Here is a 13,334-nt window from a genome sequence, read left to right on the forward strand (position 1 = left end):
ATTGTTGTTGTAAATCTATTCATCATTCGCGGTGTCTCTCGCATTATATGCTTTGCCTCGTTCCTAGCCGGGGGGGGAGGTGATGTAATACGAGAGTACACCGACGGTCACCGATCGGTGGGATAGGCTCCGCCGCTGCAGCCATTTGGCAATTAGGTAGATGGGATCAATTGGGCCAAAGTTCAAGGGCAGAGATCAAGGGTGCTCATGGGTAACCATCTAGAGGGTTCGTGAGGGGGCGTGGCTATAGGCGGGGCTCGGTGGTGTGTGAGGGGAGTTATAAGGGGAAGCAGGAAGAGGCTCGTGGTCAGTTTGTGAAGTCTGGAAGCGGGACCACGTCTCGCGCCTCCGGAACGCCAGCGGCCATGTGGCGGACCGGAGGCTGTCTCCTTGCGCGCCGTCTGCCAGAGGTGCACGAGAGTGGGGACCATGAGCGTGCCGTGTGCGGGACAACAACAACTTACACTGCGGAACGAGGAGCGAGCGGTGTTTACGTGGAAAGAACGCGGACCTATCCAGCCATCGAGAATTAAATAACAAAGAAGACACGAATCCAAGATTGTCGTCGAAGTGGTTTATTACATATGTATGCCTTACGGTGTATGTACAGCCAATTTGTCAATCCACTGGTCAGTGCGTGTTGGTGGATTTGGAAATGGGAGCATAGGAGGGCAGCACAACCCTGGATTTTACAACAGCCTACAAACACGAGTTTTATGCATGGTGGTCAGCCACCCAAGCACCATCCAGCACAACACTCCGCACGATTAGGTCATGCGCTTCCCTTTTCTATGAAATTGAGCAGGACATTGATTCTTCACAAAATATTTCATTATTACCCGAATGAGACAATATCATTAACTTTTTGCAAGAATAACATATTTTTTCTCCATTTGTATTGAGTATATATAGTTTGATTGGATATAAAAGTCTCCACTCAGCATTGGAGACCTGTATATAACCAGACAGCCTACAGAAATCCTTAAGTTATGAAACGTGACAAGTATCATGGTGAATAGTATTTCATGAAATTTACACTGAGTAGCCGAATTAAAGTTTGTACTCATTGCATGAAGAGTTGGCCACAGTAATACCTTGGTTAACGAATCCTCTGGAAACGGAGCTCCTTCATAACGAAGTCGGCCATGGAGGGCTGCTTCTCCCCCATATTTTTGAACAACAAAAAAACATCTTCAGAAATTATGCAAATCTATTCAAGAGTATAATTGTGAACGTGACCGAGTGGGGTTTGTTTTGCTGTAAGTGAATAGCAGTCAATCAGTGAAGAGTCTCGCGAGTCTCCCTCACTGGGCTCAATCAGCAGCGCGCTCCCACAGTCTTCCTTCTCCCGCCTGCCATTTGCTCGAGCTCCTTGTGCTGGTAAAATGTTATTGTGCTTTTTTCAGTGATATAATAATTTTACTACCTCTATTATGTATGTTGACATTATTTCGCACCACTGCACGTAGCCAAGGTTGCTAATCGGTGGTGGGGGGAAGGAAAATAAACTAAACACAAAAAGCAGTCTAAAGGATTTCATTTTCAATCAAGATTTTGAAAGTGCTTAGCTCCAGTGTCTTCCTAATTTCGGAAGGAAGAGCGTTCCAGACGGCCATAGAAGTGCATCTGAAAGCACACGATGCGGTGGCCGACCATGTAGTGGCCTTACTGGGCAAGAGCTGCAGCTTAAATCCATCTTCTTGGAAACAGAAATGCACATCATAGGAGGGTAGAGGCAAGTGAGATGAAAAGTGAAGTGGCACGTTCGTTAGTGTTAGTGTAGTCCACCTTAAAGACCATTTTAAACCAAGCAGACAAAGTGAAGGCTACTGTGCAGAAATTTTTCCTATTGTACCCCCTTGTTTGAAATTCTGGAGAGCATCCCTATGCCTCCCATGTTATATCTACCTTTCTAAAAATGGAGTGATGTCATGGAACGCATCTACTTCATGACTCTTAATATTCAAATTTTGTACAGTGTCATGTCAACAGCATCCCACAATGCTGTACATCTTTTCTTTGATATATATAAAAGTAAAAATTTGTCCGTGGGTTTGTGGCGTGGTTTGTGTTTGGGTTTGTGTGGGTTTGTTTGTGTTCGCATGCTTGCGAAGGATTTGGCTCTCCAATGGTGGGGTTAATGTCAAAATAAAAATAGCCAGGTACCACGCAATAAGCCTCGCTGTGAGCAAGTCCTATTGCTTTTCCACATCCGTCAACTTTAATTAGTTTAGTTACCGATTTAGTGCGATTTTTGCGTGCTTTTTTAATTTATGACGCGTGCACGACCGTACCAACTCACGCACCTTTGGTGGGGGGGATGGCCCATGCCAAGTCGCACGCCTTCGGTGGGACTGAGGGGGACATTTTCTTTCGCGTTTAAAATGCTATTAAAATATACTAAATGCTCAGTTAATTATTCACTGTGTGATGTCCCCCCCACCCTGATGCATGCAGTTACTACTATACAATCGGTAGATCCTACCACTATAGGCCGTAGATTACTGCAAGCGGACGGGGAGATCATGGCTGGGGGGGGGGGGGGGGTCAGGCCTAGCATCCCTAATCCCAGCCTGCCAAGGTGCCACCTCGGCCGGCTGGACAATCTAGGCGAGGCCGGAGGCTCTGCACGGGACTAGACCTCACCACGCCACTCTGTCAGGGTAGTACTTTATGCTATAGAGTCGAAAAATACTGCTATAGAGTCAGCATGTACTACTGTAGTGATAGCAGGTACCACCACAGTCTGTATGCACTGCTGTAATTATAGCAGGTACCACCACAGTCAGTATGCACTGCTGTTAGATTTTTAGGAGTAGAATTGAAATATTTTTTTGACCCGGACAACGCCGGGTACTTCCCACTAATTCATTATATATTCGGACCAAATCCTGTGTACACGGTTGGTTACGCACGGCACGAAAGAAGCCCAACACATGCTTACACATATGTACAAACCAAGCAATTGAAACCCCTAACGACCAAGCAAAATCTAAAATGAATTAACAAATTAATAAATGGCACCAAAAAAAAAAGCCTACAAACAAGAAAAAAGTGATGAAAACAAAGAAATGAGTCCAATAGGTCAACATCCCAGACCACAATCCCAATTTCCCAACTAAGCGAGGAAACCTTCACAGGAGGGGCGGTGGAGTGCCAAAATGTAACGACGAATTTATATCGATCAGTCCAAAAAGTTATTACCTTTTTTTCTCGCGCATGCCTGGATAAATAAAATTACCTAGAGAAGACAGAGAACCCGGGGACGGGAGTAAGCTTGAAAATCAGAGGGGAACCATAGGCAGAGGCTAGCCCGTGAAGAAATTTTAAGTCTGCGAGTGCGATCTTCAAGGTGATTCTGGACTGGATAGGTTGCCCGCACAGGGATCGTAAAATGGGTGTAAAATGATGATGCTTCCGGGTATGAGTGAGTACTCTTGCAGCTGCGTTATGCACATACTGGGCACGTAGGATCAGAGACAAAGGAAGACCGCATAACAGACAATTGCAGCAGTCTAGCCTGGAAATTACAAATTCATTAATTGTTTCTGCAGCTGTATGGGAGAGACAGTTGTGGATACGATAAATATTGTGAAGATGAAAGTAAGCGGTCTTGCTCATGGAGGGAATGTGAGTAGAAAAGGAGATGTTGGAGTCAAGAATTAACCCCAGATTTTGTGCCTGTTGACAAATATGTCGTTGGACAGTAGGTTGATGATGTGATGTAATTGATGTTTTTTTTTCAATAAAGTGAACTTCAGTTTTAGAGTGATTAAAACAAAGAAAATTAACTGCGAGCCAGTCAGAAACTGCAGTAAAACACGAAGATAGGGTGGGAAGTGGAATTAAATCAGATTATTTGAAACTACATATCTATTGTGTTAACTGAGGTATACCCTAAACTGTGCTTTGTGTTAAGCATCATTCAACCACGATCTGATACATTCACTTTGATTGTTGGACAGAAATGCACCTTTCTCAATATCTTGTTGAATTGCGTATTAATCGCGAGCCTCAGCTCAAGGGTGCGTAGGCAATAAATGAGTATATTCGCAATCGGGCTGAGCAAAAAAACTAATTGAGTGGCGCATCTCAAATTGACGCCCTCGCTGTCTGCATCCTTCACAAAGCGCGGAAAAAGGATGTCTAAAAAAACAGACGTGAAAAACACAGCGAGTGCCATGAAATGCGTGCCGAATGTGTGCATAGCTTTGCTCCTGAATGCAGAGCTCGAATTCTTGCACTCAATAAAAATCCTAACGTAGGTGTACGCCACCACACAGAGAGGAAATACAACCAACGTTGCAACCATTGACGATCCGACAACATCCATTTTGCTCGTGTCACCGACAGCCAACTTTAATAATCCCATGTTATCACAAACTATGCCCTGGATTTGCCTGTTTTTTTCTCTTAATTGCATTGACAATTGAAGGATGACTATAATGCTGACTGTAACGATTGCAATCAGCCAGGACAGTAATGCCATGAAAATTGATCTCTTTGCAGTAACCTTGGTGTGGTAGTGCAATGGGTAGCAGATGGCCAGGTAGCGATCAACAGACATCATAGCCAATGTGAAAATCTCATTCTTGGCAGATATGTGAAGTGTAAACATCTGTGCGACACATGACACGTACAGGATCTCTCTGTCGCCTGTCAGGAGAACTTGCAGCTGCTTGGGCAAGCCACCGGTGCTGATAATGATGTCGCCAATTGCGAGATTGCACAAAAAAATGTGCATGGGCTTGTGTAAGTCTGTGGATACTGCCACCGTCACGAGCACCATCAGATTGGCTGCAGTGATAGTTAGGTACATCGCAAGGCACAGGCTGAATATCAGCATCTGTATAGAGTACGGGGCTTCAAATGTTGCGAGGAGGAGCACGGAGCTTCTGTTCTCCATAATTGCGTTCCTTGGGCTCCTGCGTCTATAGCCTGAGACCTTATCACGCAGTCCCTGTTGAAGTCACAAAACATTGTTAAATAAAAACATCATGGGACCTCCTTTTCCAGTACCAAAATATGAGAATAGGTTTTTCCCCTTTTTATCTGGCAACAAAACAGGTGTTAAGTTGTTAAAACACCAAAGTGAAACCTTTTATATTTCGGTACTGGCAAAGGAGCTCCCATGATGTAGATCATGGGTGTCGAACTCAATTTCATCTTGGGCCGCATCAAAGGGCCGGTTGTATCTGTAAGACTATGTAAATGTATCTACTCTTCATCATATTCAATAATTACCTCTGCATTCGATTATTACTGGTTTATGTCATAACTTAAGTAATAATTAACTCTGAAATTAGAAGTCTAGGAAAAATAATGGCAAGTAGATATATTTTTTTTCATTTCAGTTTTCAGTTTTATTTATTAGGCATGATCCTGTGAGCCATGCGGCTCTTTCCCTCATTAAAATGCAAATCAATTGATAACATTTTTGACATGCGTTTTTCTGTATTTTGTTGTTGTTATTCTGTCTCTCACTGTTCAAATAAACCTACCATTAAAATTATAGACTGATCATTTCTTTGTCAGTGGGCAAACGTACAAAATCAGCAGGGGATCAAATACTTATTTCCCTCACTGTATATTCTTGGTTCTTTCGGTAAAGTCACGTAGAAGGGAAATAATAAAATAATAAAAATATCAAACAATAACATTTTCACGACGTTTCGACTGCAACACAAGCAATCATCAAAACGTAACACTTGTTTTGTTGCCAGATAAAAGGGTAAAACCCTATTCTCGAGTAAAAACAGTTTGTGAAAATGCGTACAAATGCTCACTAATAATATGAACAATAACTGACGAACAATAGCTCAAAATAAAAGAAAACTCACCTTGTTTTCGTTGCTTGAACTGAGAGCAGATCAGTGATGCTCGTATAATCTGCTGATTTATATGCGTTTTGGGGACCACGTGACCGTGAGCCTTCAGGCGCGATGGGAGGTTCCGCGCATGGCTGGTGCGTGCTGCAGCGCCCTGCGGATTTACCCATTGCCCTGAGGAGTCTTTTGAGTCAAGATTAGCTCGTAATGTGATATGTATACCTCGGGTTGGGGGGTGACTGCATTGGAAGCAATTGGGTCTTGTTTCCAGTTGTGTTTTTTATTACTAAATACATTTTTCAAATGCTTCAACCTAATCTTTGGAAAATAATTTACTGCATTAGAAGCATCTAGGTCATGTTTCCAGTTATTTTTTTTTAATCACTACATACATTTTAAAATGCTTCAACCTACATTTTTGAAAATATATATTTTTAAAAGTCATCGTGTTGTATATGGCACAAATATAAAAATGGTGCATATGTCACCGAATTTGTTTATTTTCTTAGATAGTGTGTTAATGCATGTATAACTTAGAATGTATTATCTATGGTGGCTTTATATATAGAGTGCATTCATCGGTAGTGTTTTACTGTGGGCACCAAGTATGCAAGCCTCTATAACAGAATAAAATGAGATGTCACTTAGAATTCCATCATCCATTACTATTGCCCCTGGGTATCAATTCAAGATCTTGTATTCTAATGATTCCATATGCCTTCCAAGTGGGAATGTTATTGCTCAACGGGCTCATTAATGAACACATTAACTGCTGTGATGTAAATTAAGACTTTCCGGGCTGTACCTGTGGGAATCCGCGTATCTGTGACCTATCTTCACGAGCCTGGCTCTTAACTGTCTGCTTTCTCCTGAGTGTGTAGCTAGTTGTGATGTTGGGTCACTTCATGAAGACTTGGAGGGTTTAATTAGAGCCTAAATCATTGGTTTATGGGCTGTAATTAACCTCAACACTTGAAGACGTTTTAATAGTGTACTTAACTACGTATCTATTATGTTAAGTCAGCTTGGTCTTTTCAATGTACGAAAAATAACACGGGCAACTGGCTGTCAAAACATTGCAAATCTCGATACACAAAGGGGTTTCACTTGAACACCTGGGCACATCGATATGTGAGGCCAGAACAGTTGCTGGGGAAATCACTCCCTTCCGTTCATCTGTTGAGGTCTCGACAATTCCAAATATACATAGTTAACAATACCTAAATGTAGATATATTCAGTTAAATCATGACATCAATTTGAATGTTCAGAGATGTTTCATTTCGCTGGTAAATTATGACATATCGGATTTTCCTGTTAATTCCCTGTCCCCTCCTCTCTCCAAAATGTACGAACCTTCCCAGAATATCGACAAGGAACTCAGTGATGTGGTCATTATATGTTTATTTTTGTTTACGATGGTGTTCACATTTATTTACAAATCATGGTGCACATTGATAAGTTGAAGAGTGTGTTGGCAGTTCCTTTCCGAGGTGTCAATAATACAACACGCAGGGCGTGTAGAGGTTTTTATTACAGCAGGGCAATCGAGCTGAATTGACACAGCATGCACGTGTGTCTACCGAGCCCGCCCTGTCCCTCTCCTCCCGTGAATCGTAACGAGGCAGACAGGTCGGCTAAATTTATCAACAAAAATATAGTTCGAAGACGATAAGATGATACTCTGCGTAGTGTTCTGTCCTCCCGAGAAGTTGGCGACTCCACAACAGATGAGCACCACAACTTTGTGAAATGGCAGCTATGCTTTAGGGGCCGTCCATAAATGACGTCACGTGATTTTGGACAATTTTTGCCCCCCCCCCTCGTCACACGGCGTCACAAAAAGTCAGACCCCCCTCAAATATGACGTCACAAAGCTCTGCCCCCCCCCCCGCAAATAAAACATGCTTCAAATCGCTTTAAACTTTTGTCATTGTAGTGCGTATTTAATGTGGCGCTGCACTCTGATGTTGTAGGAGAAAACATTTACTAAAAAGTATATTTAAATAAGTAGAAAGTGTTGACTATATTTATTTAAAGTTGCGCATTTTGATGTGACGTCAAATTTCTCAAACACTCCCCCCCCTCGTCACACAGTCACAAATGTCTGACCACCCCCCCCCCCCCCCTAGGTACGTGACGTCATTTTTGGACGGCTCCTTATTTTAAAATGTTATTCCGAGGTGTATTTGCGTTTCCGCAATCGTTCCCAGACACAACCTATCCACCTTCCACGTCACACAAAACCTCAGTTCTGTCCCTCAACACGGAGCCCACCCAAATCTCAATGATGATAACAACCGCTTATCATATCTTTGAACAGTTTACGTACATTATTTAACAAACATTTAACAAGAAACATTTGAATAGTTAACATCAAACGTCTGATAATACTGCATAAATGAAACAATACGTACTTATATAATTAACAACAAAACACTTTTAAAAAATCTAATTAAATGAATATGTAAATTATGGAAATAACATTTTATTGACAATACACATATAAACAATTATGATATCTTATATCCCAATCGGGAATGTAACCTCTGCCAAGACACATTTTGCGCACCCCATGAGCTCAATGTAAAATTTAAGTTCTAAGTCGGCCATCTTGTGCATTCCCAATGAACAACAAAATCACATCAAATGTGATCAAATATCACAAAAAAAATAATCACTAAAACACTCCAATTATCTTTCAACTCCGTGACGTCTATAGAATCGAGTTGTATTGGTAAAAATAAACAAGTTATATCCCGCGCAAAAAACGTCAAATAATAACACTGTAACTTTCAGTAAGTGTACAGCTCAAAACTTGCAATCATGACCATCACTAAAACACTATGATCATCTTTCAACTCCGTTACGTCTATTGATTCGATTTGGATTTACCAAAATAAGTGAGTTATTGACACCCGTGAATATAAATAGCTGTCACCACGAGGGCGACGCTATCGTATTAAATTTCCCGCGCAAAAAGAAATAAAAAGGCAAACAATACACTGTAACATAGCTACCAACCCATACGGTTTACTGGTTTTCTTGTACAGAGAAATAGAGTTTTCAGATCCATACGGTATACAGCCGTTTCAATTCGGGGAAAAAAACTATTTTTGTTTGTCTATTTGTTTGTGTTTCTCCCTTGTGATGGGACTTTGCAGATTTATAAGGGCACGGGATGACCAATACGGTCTGTAATAAGCTAGGCACTGTTAATTGGTTAACAGGTATGCATCAGAATCACAATGACAGAATAACCGTGTGTGTGAAAAACAATAAACTTCCCACCTCAGATCCAGCTGGTAGCGCGTGCGTGATCTGGTGTAAAACTGTTTTTGTCTATTTGTTTGAGGTGGGACTGTAGGTTGAATGTTGAGGTTTTTAAGGGCATGGTCTTAATAAGGCAGGCACTGATAAGGGGTTGACAGATATGTAGTAGTGTAGTGTATAGTAGTTGTAGTATGCAGTAGTGTACTGCAATACACCCGTCCAAGGACGGGTGTATTGCAGTAAATCTGAAACTTGCAAGCGAAAAGCAGACCGCGACGTGATATTAATTGCATCAAATCGTGTGCAATTTGTAAGGCCGCGGTGACACAGACTTATTTAATTTAAAGGTTATAACCCCCTGTTTATCATGACGTCCTTTTTACTTTGATGTCTCAATCGCGGAAAGGAGACCGCGTGACGTGAGGGTTCTGCCTTTATAGTGAGGGTTGTAAGTTGACGTTGAGGAGGGGGGAGAACGCGCCTCGCCCCTCCATGTGGAGTGATGTCACCCGCTAATTTTTATTAATGAGAGGGGGTCCATGTGGAGGACGTCACCTGTTCATGATTATTAATGAGGGGGGCTAGCCGACGTGAATGATGTCACGCACGGGACACACAGACATTCTTGCCTCATTATAGTAGTAAATATAGTATAGTGTATAGCAGTGTGATATATAATAGTTCAGTGTATACTAGTGTATATAGTATAGTGTCCAGTATAATAGTGTATAGTAGCATACGTGTCAACCCATACGGTTTACCAGTGTTCTTGTACAGCGAAACTGAGTTTTCAGATCCATACGGCGTACAGCCGTTTCAATACGGGCAAAAAAAATATAATTTTTATTTCTCCCTTGTGATAGGACTGGCGGATTTTAAAAGCGCACGGGGTGACCAATAAGGTCTGAATTGACAGGTACTGTATGTTGTAACTCTAAATAAGTGTACAGCTCACAACTTGCAATCACGATCAGTTACACCCCGATCACCCCCCCCACGTCACACAACACCTCAGCTCAGTGCCTCTGTTGATGGGATTGAGCACCAGTGTTACTCATATTCCAGCCCCAATTGAGCATTTTATACGTTTAAATGAATTCTACTATCGAAGTTATGTGAATATCTTTATCACCACCAATAACGCAATAAACAGTCAATTAACATGACCGAGTTCCTATCAGTCGATTAACATTAAAGTTATATTAACTTAAGTTATATTTGATATTTTATCAGAGCTCATGTAATCCCACCATTACGCAGTTCACCCCAAATCTGAACTGGTTGTGTGCCTCGTACTCAGAATAGTCTACACACTGTTGGACGTGGCCTGCTGTGCACCTACGGCTTGGGGTCCTTTCTCTGATCATCATTGCCAACACTTATAATTAGAAAAAAACACACCTCGCTCTCCTTAGCAATTACAGCAACACGTAGCAGACTGCACATTTATACGTGCGATTCATTACAGGGAAGCTCTCACCGGCTACAAGTGCATTACATTACAATGAGAGAGGCTAAACAAATACATATAGAAATAAACATCAGAAATTTTGATATTTTTTAATGAGTTTTGGAAGAATAATATATACCGACGGTGGTGCTCGACGCGCCTCTTCAATTGTCTCTTGTCCAAACTTGACTCGCCATGATTGAGGATTGGGATGAGATACGGACAGCCGGTCCCAGGGTCTCAAGGGGCTGTCGTCTCTGCCCGTGCTGTGTCTGGCCATCTTCGCCATCCCTACGCTCGCTTAATGTCTGGGTGCATCCTCTGGGTCCAACACTTTTTTATCGTTAACCTCGTTTACACCGCGATGGACTCACCTCCTCTCAATGCACCATTTTAGGAGAATCCTGACAAGCTATCGTAGTCGGGGACGGTGTTGTCACGTCCATGCCAACTTATCCATTTGTATATGATGATTTAGCTTTTTTTACATTCGGATGTTTGGCCAATAGCAGTAGCACTGTACCTTTTGTATGGAACGACTAACAAAAAGATGAATCATAGTCGGTCATTGTGTGCTGGCATTACGGGTCAAAGTTTATCATTGTGCCGGGAGGAGGGGACAGATGGGGAGGGGGTGGGAATTGATGGGGCAGGGATTGTTGGGGGGCGGGGATGAGGATGCAATGGGGTTGGGAACGAGGTGGAGAGCGGTGTGCGGAATGGGGGGCGGGGTGGGGGGGGAATGGGGGTTTGGGGAGAATGAGGGGTGGGGTGCAATGGATGGGGGAATAATTGGGGGTGGGGGAAGGAAATGAGGGAGGGGGATTGGGGGAGGGTCATGGAGACAAAAATCCCCCGTGTATACTTAACAGACCGCTGGAGCAAGTGCTGTTAGTGAGGAACACCGAATGAAGGCCGGCACGGCACACGAGGGGATGGGTGGCCAGCACCACACCCGACCGCCTTTGTCTCCCCGCTGGGGAGATGTTTACACATAGCACCGGGTACGAGGGCTGAACGATTTGGGGAAAATATCAAATTGAGATTTTTCTGACATATTGCGATTGCGATTTGATTTGAGAAAAAAATAAAGTCAAGCTTCAGTTCAACATTCACTGTGTAATAGATTTCCAGCATGTGATGGAGCATTACCACACAATACCATCATGATTCCATCAAAATATAAACTCCTCTATATATTCTAATACAAGGATGACAACTTAAAATATATGAATTACTTCCAACATGTTTTTATAAACATGCTTTAATTGAAATAGAACAATCAAACAGACCAATTGTTAAGTTAAATAAATAAAGTTGTAACAATAAAAAATAAAACAATCCCAATAAGAAAGTAATAGGACTTTTCAAATCGCAAAAAATCACAGCCTTTGCGATTTGCTAATCGCATTTTTTCAAATTGTGATTTCGATTTGAAATCGATTAATCGTTCAGCCCTACCGGGTACTCACTTAAGGCTGAGTCGACCTAGGGGAGGCCCGGGACCGACTCAGATAGTCGTCACCGGTGTGGGGCGTGAACGGGAATCGAACTCGGGTTGTCTGAGTCGTAGGGAAGCGTAGTGCTAACTGCAGCACCACCACTGCCCGCTCGTGGACAAACACACCGACTTTGGATCATCATCATCATTGGTAGGTGCAGTATTTATGTAGTATTTATACATCTAGTTATTGTCTAGGAATGTTTTTTTAATAGGGTTTTTACATGTTTATTTCAATTATTAAATTTATATGGCATACAGCACAGTACTTATTTTAATTGTGATGTCTGTTTTGGTCACCGTGTACCTAACCCTATTATTTTGGTAAGGCTTCAGTGTTGAATATCGCGGTTTTGGCTTTCGCCGCAGTTTCCAAGAACGTAACTCCCTGCGATATTCAAGGGTCCCCTGAATATGTTTATGCTTGCCAACCCACTGCTGGCTAAAAAAAATAAGTGGAGAGAGTGGAGAGAGAGAGAGAGAGTGGAGAGAGTGGAGAGAGAGAAATCTTGCATTAAAAAAGGGGGGGGGGGTTACATATAGCAAAGCATTAATAAAACGAAATGATGAACGAAGCAAAGTGCCGACTACACCGAGAATCGTATTGTTTTCTCTGATCGTAAAAAAGAGACCCTAACACTGAATGGGTTGCCATACTTGACCAGGCTAGTTAGTGTGGGTTGGTGGTTGGTAGCAGGCGGTATTGGCATCACATCTACGCCTCTATTTAAGGAACGAAACAGGCGGGCTTCACAAATCTGACTGTCACCTGATGAAGCTAGTTGTAATTACTGGCGAAACGTCGTACTCAGATTGTAAATGTTGTGGCTTGGTTCTCCAACATAGCAATGTGCTGTACGAGTAACGAATTGGCATGTTATATTTACGCGACAAGCCTTACTAATTGGCTGTGTCGGGTGGTGGCGGGTTTAACGACACATTTATATATTTACGCGATCTAACCCATAAAATACCTGTATTATAGATATAGTGGTCACGAAAGCCTACGTTTTAAACAGACATTGGAACATTGGAGTGCAGGACGATGGTTTTCGCTGCACTGCCCTCTAATGACAATGTACCTCCACAACAGCCGACAAATTTGAGTTTTGTACAAGGTGGTTGCAAACCCAAGAACTACTCAGGCCAAGCCAGGCATAGGGTCTGAGATGAGAATAAGAATATTCCGAGTGATTTAGAGATAGAGCTTAATTCTTTTCATGTCATTGAGCAGGACATTAATTCCAAACTACATATTTCCATATTACCTGAAGAAAGCAATA

The 13,334-nt window shown here is 42.3% G+C and overlaps 1 protein-coding gene across 1 annotated transcript; it reads right to left on the reverse strand.

Moving 5' to 3' along the window:
* Positions 1-3,925: 3,925 nt before the first annotated feature.
* Positions 3,926-5,002, reverse strand: LOC133357625 (olfactory receptor 1E16-like). Its single transcript, XM_061575675.1, has one exon. It carries the CDS (start codon positions 4,904-4,906, stop codon positions 3,926-3,928), a length of 981 nt encoding a protein of 326 aa, XP_061431659.1. The 5' UTR covers positions 4,907-5,002.
* Between the last annotated feature and the right edge of the window lie 8,332 nt (positions 5,003-13,334).

Source organism: Lethenteron reissneri, chromosome 58 (genome assembly GCF_015708825.2).
Source record: "Lethenteron reissneri isolate LAM-NWPU_2019-01 chromosome 58, ASM1570882v1, whole genome shotgun sequence".
Classification (NCBI taxonomy): Eukaryota; Metazoa; Chordata; class Hyperoartia; order Petromyzontiformes; family Petromyzontidae; genus Lethenteron; species Lethenteron reissneri.

Bases quoted from the DNA above. Each gene is read 5' to 3' on its own strand.
- LOC133357625 (XM_061575675.1), bottom strand. From the start codon at position 4,906: ATGGAGAACAGAAGCTCCGTGCTCCTCCTCGCAACATTTGAAGCCCCG.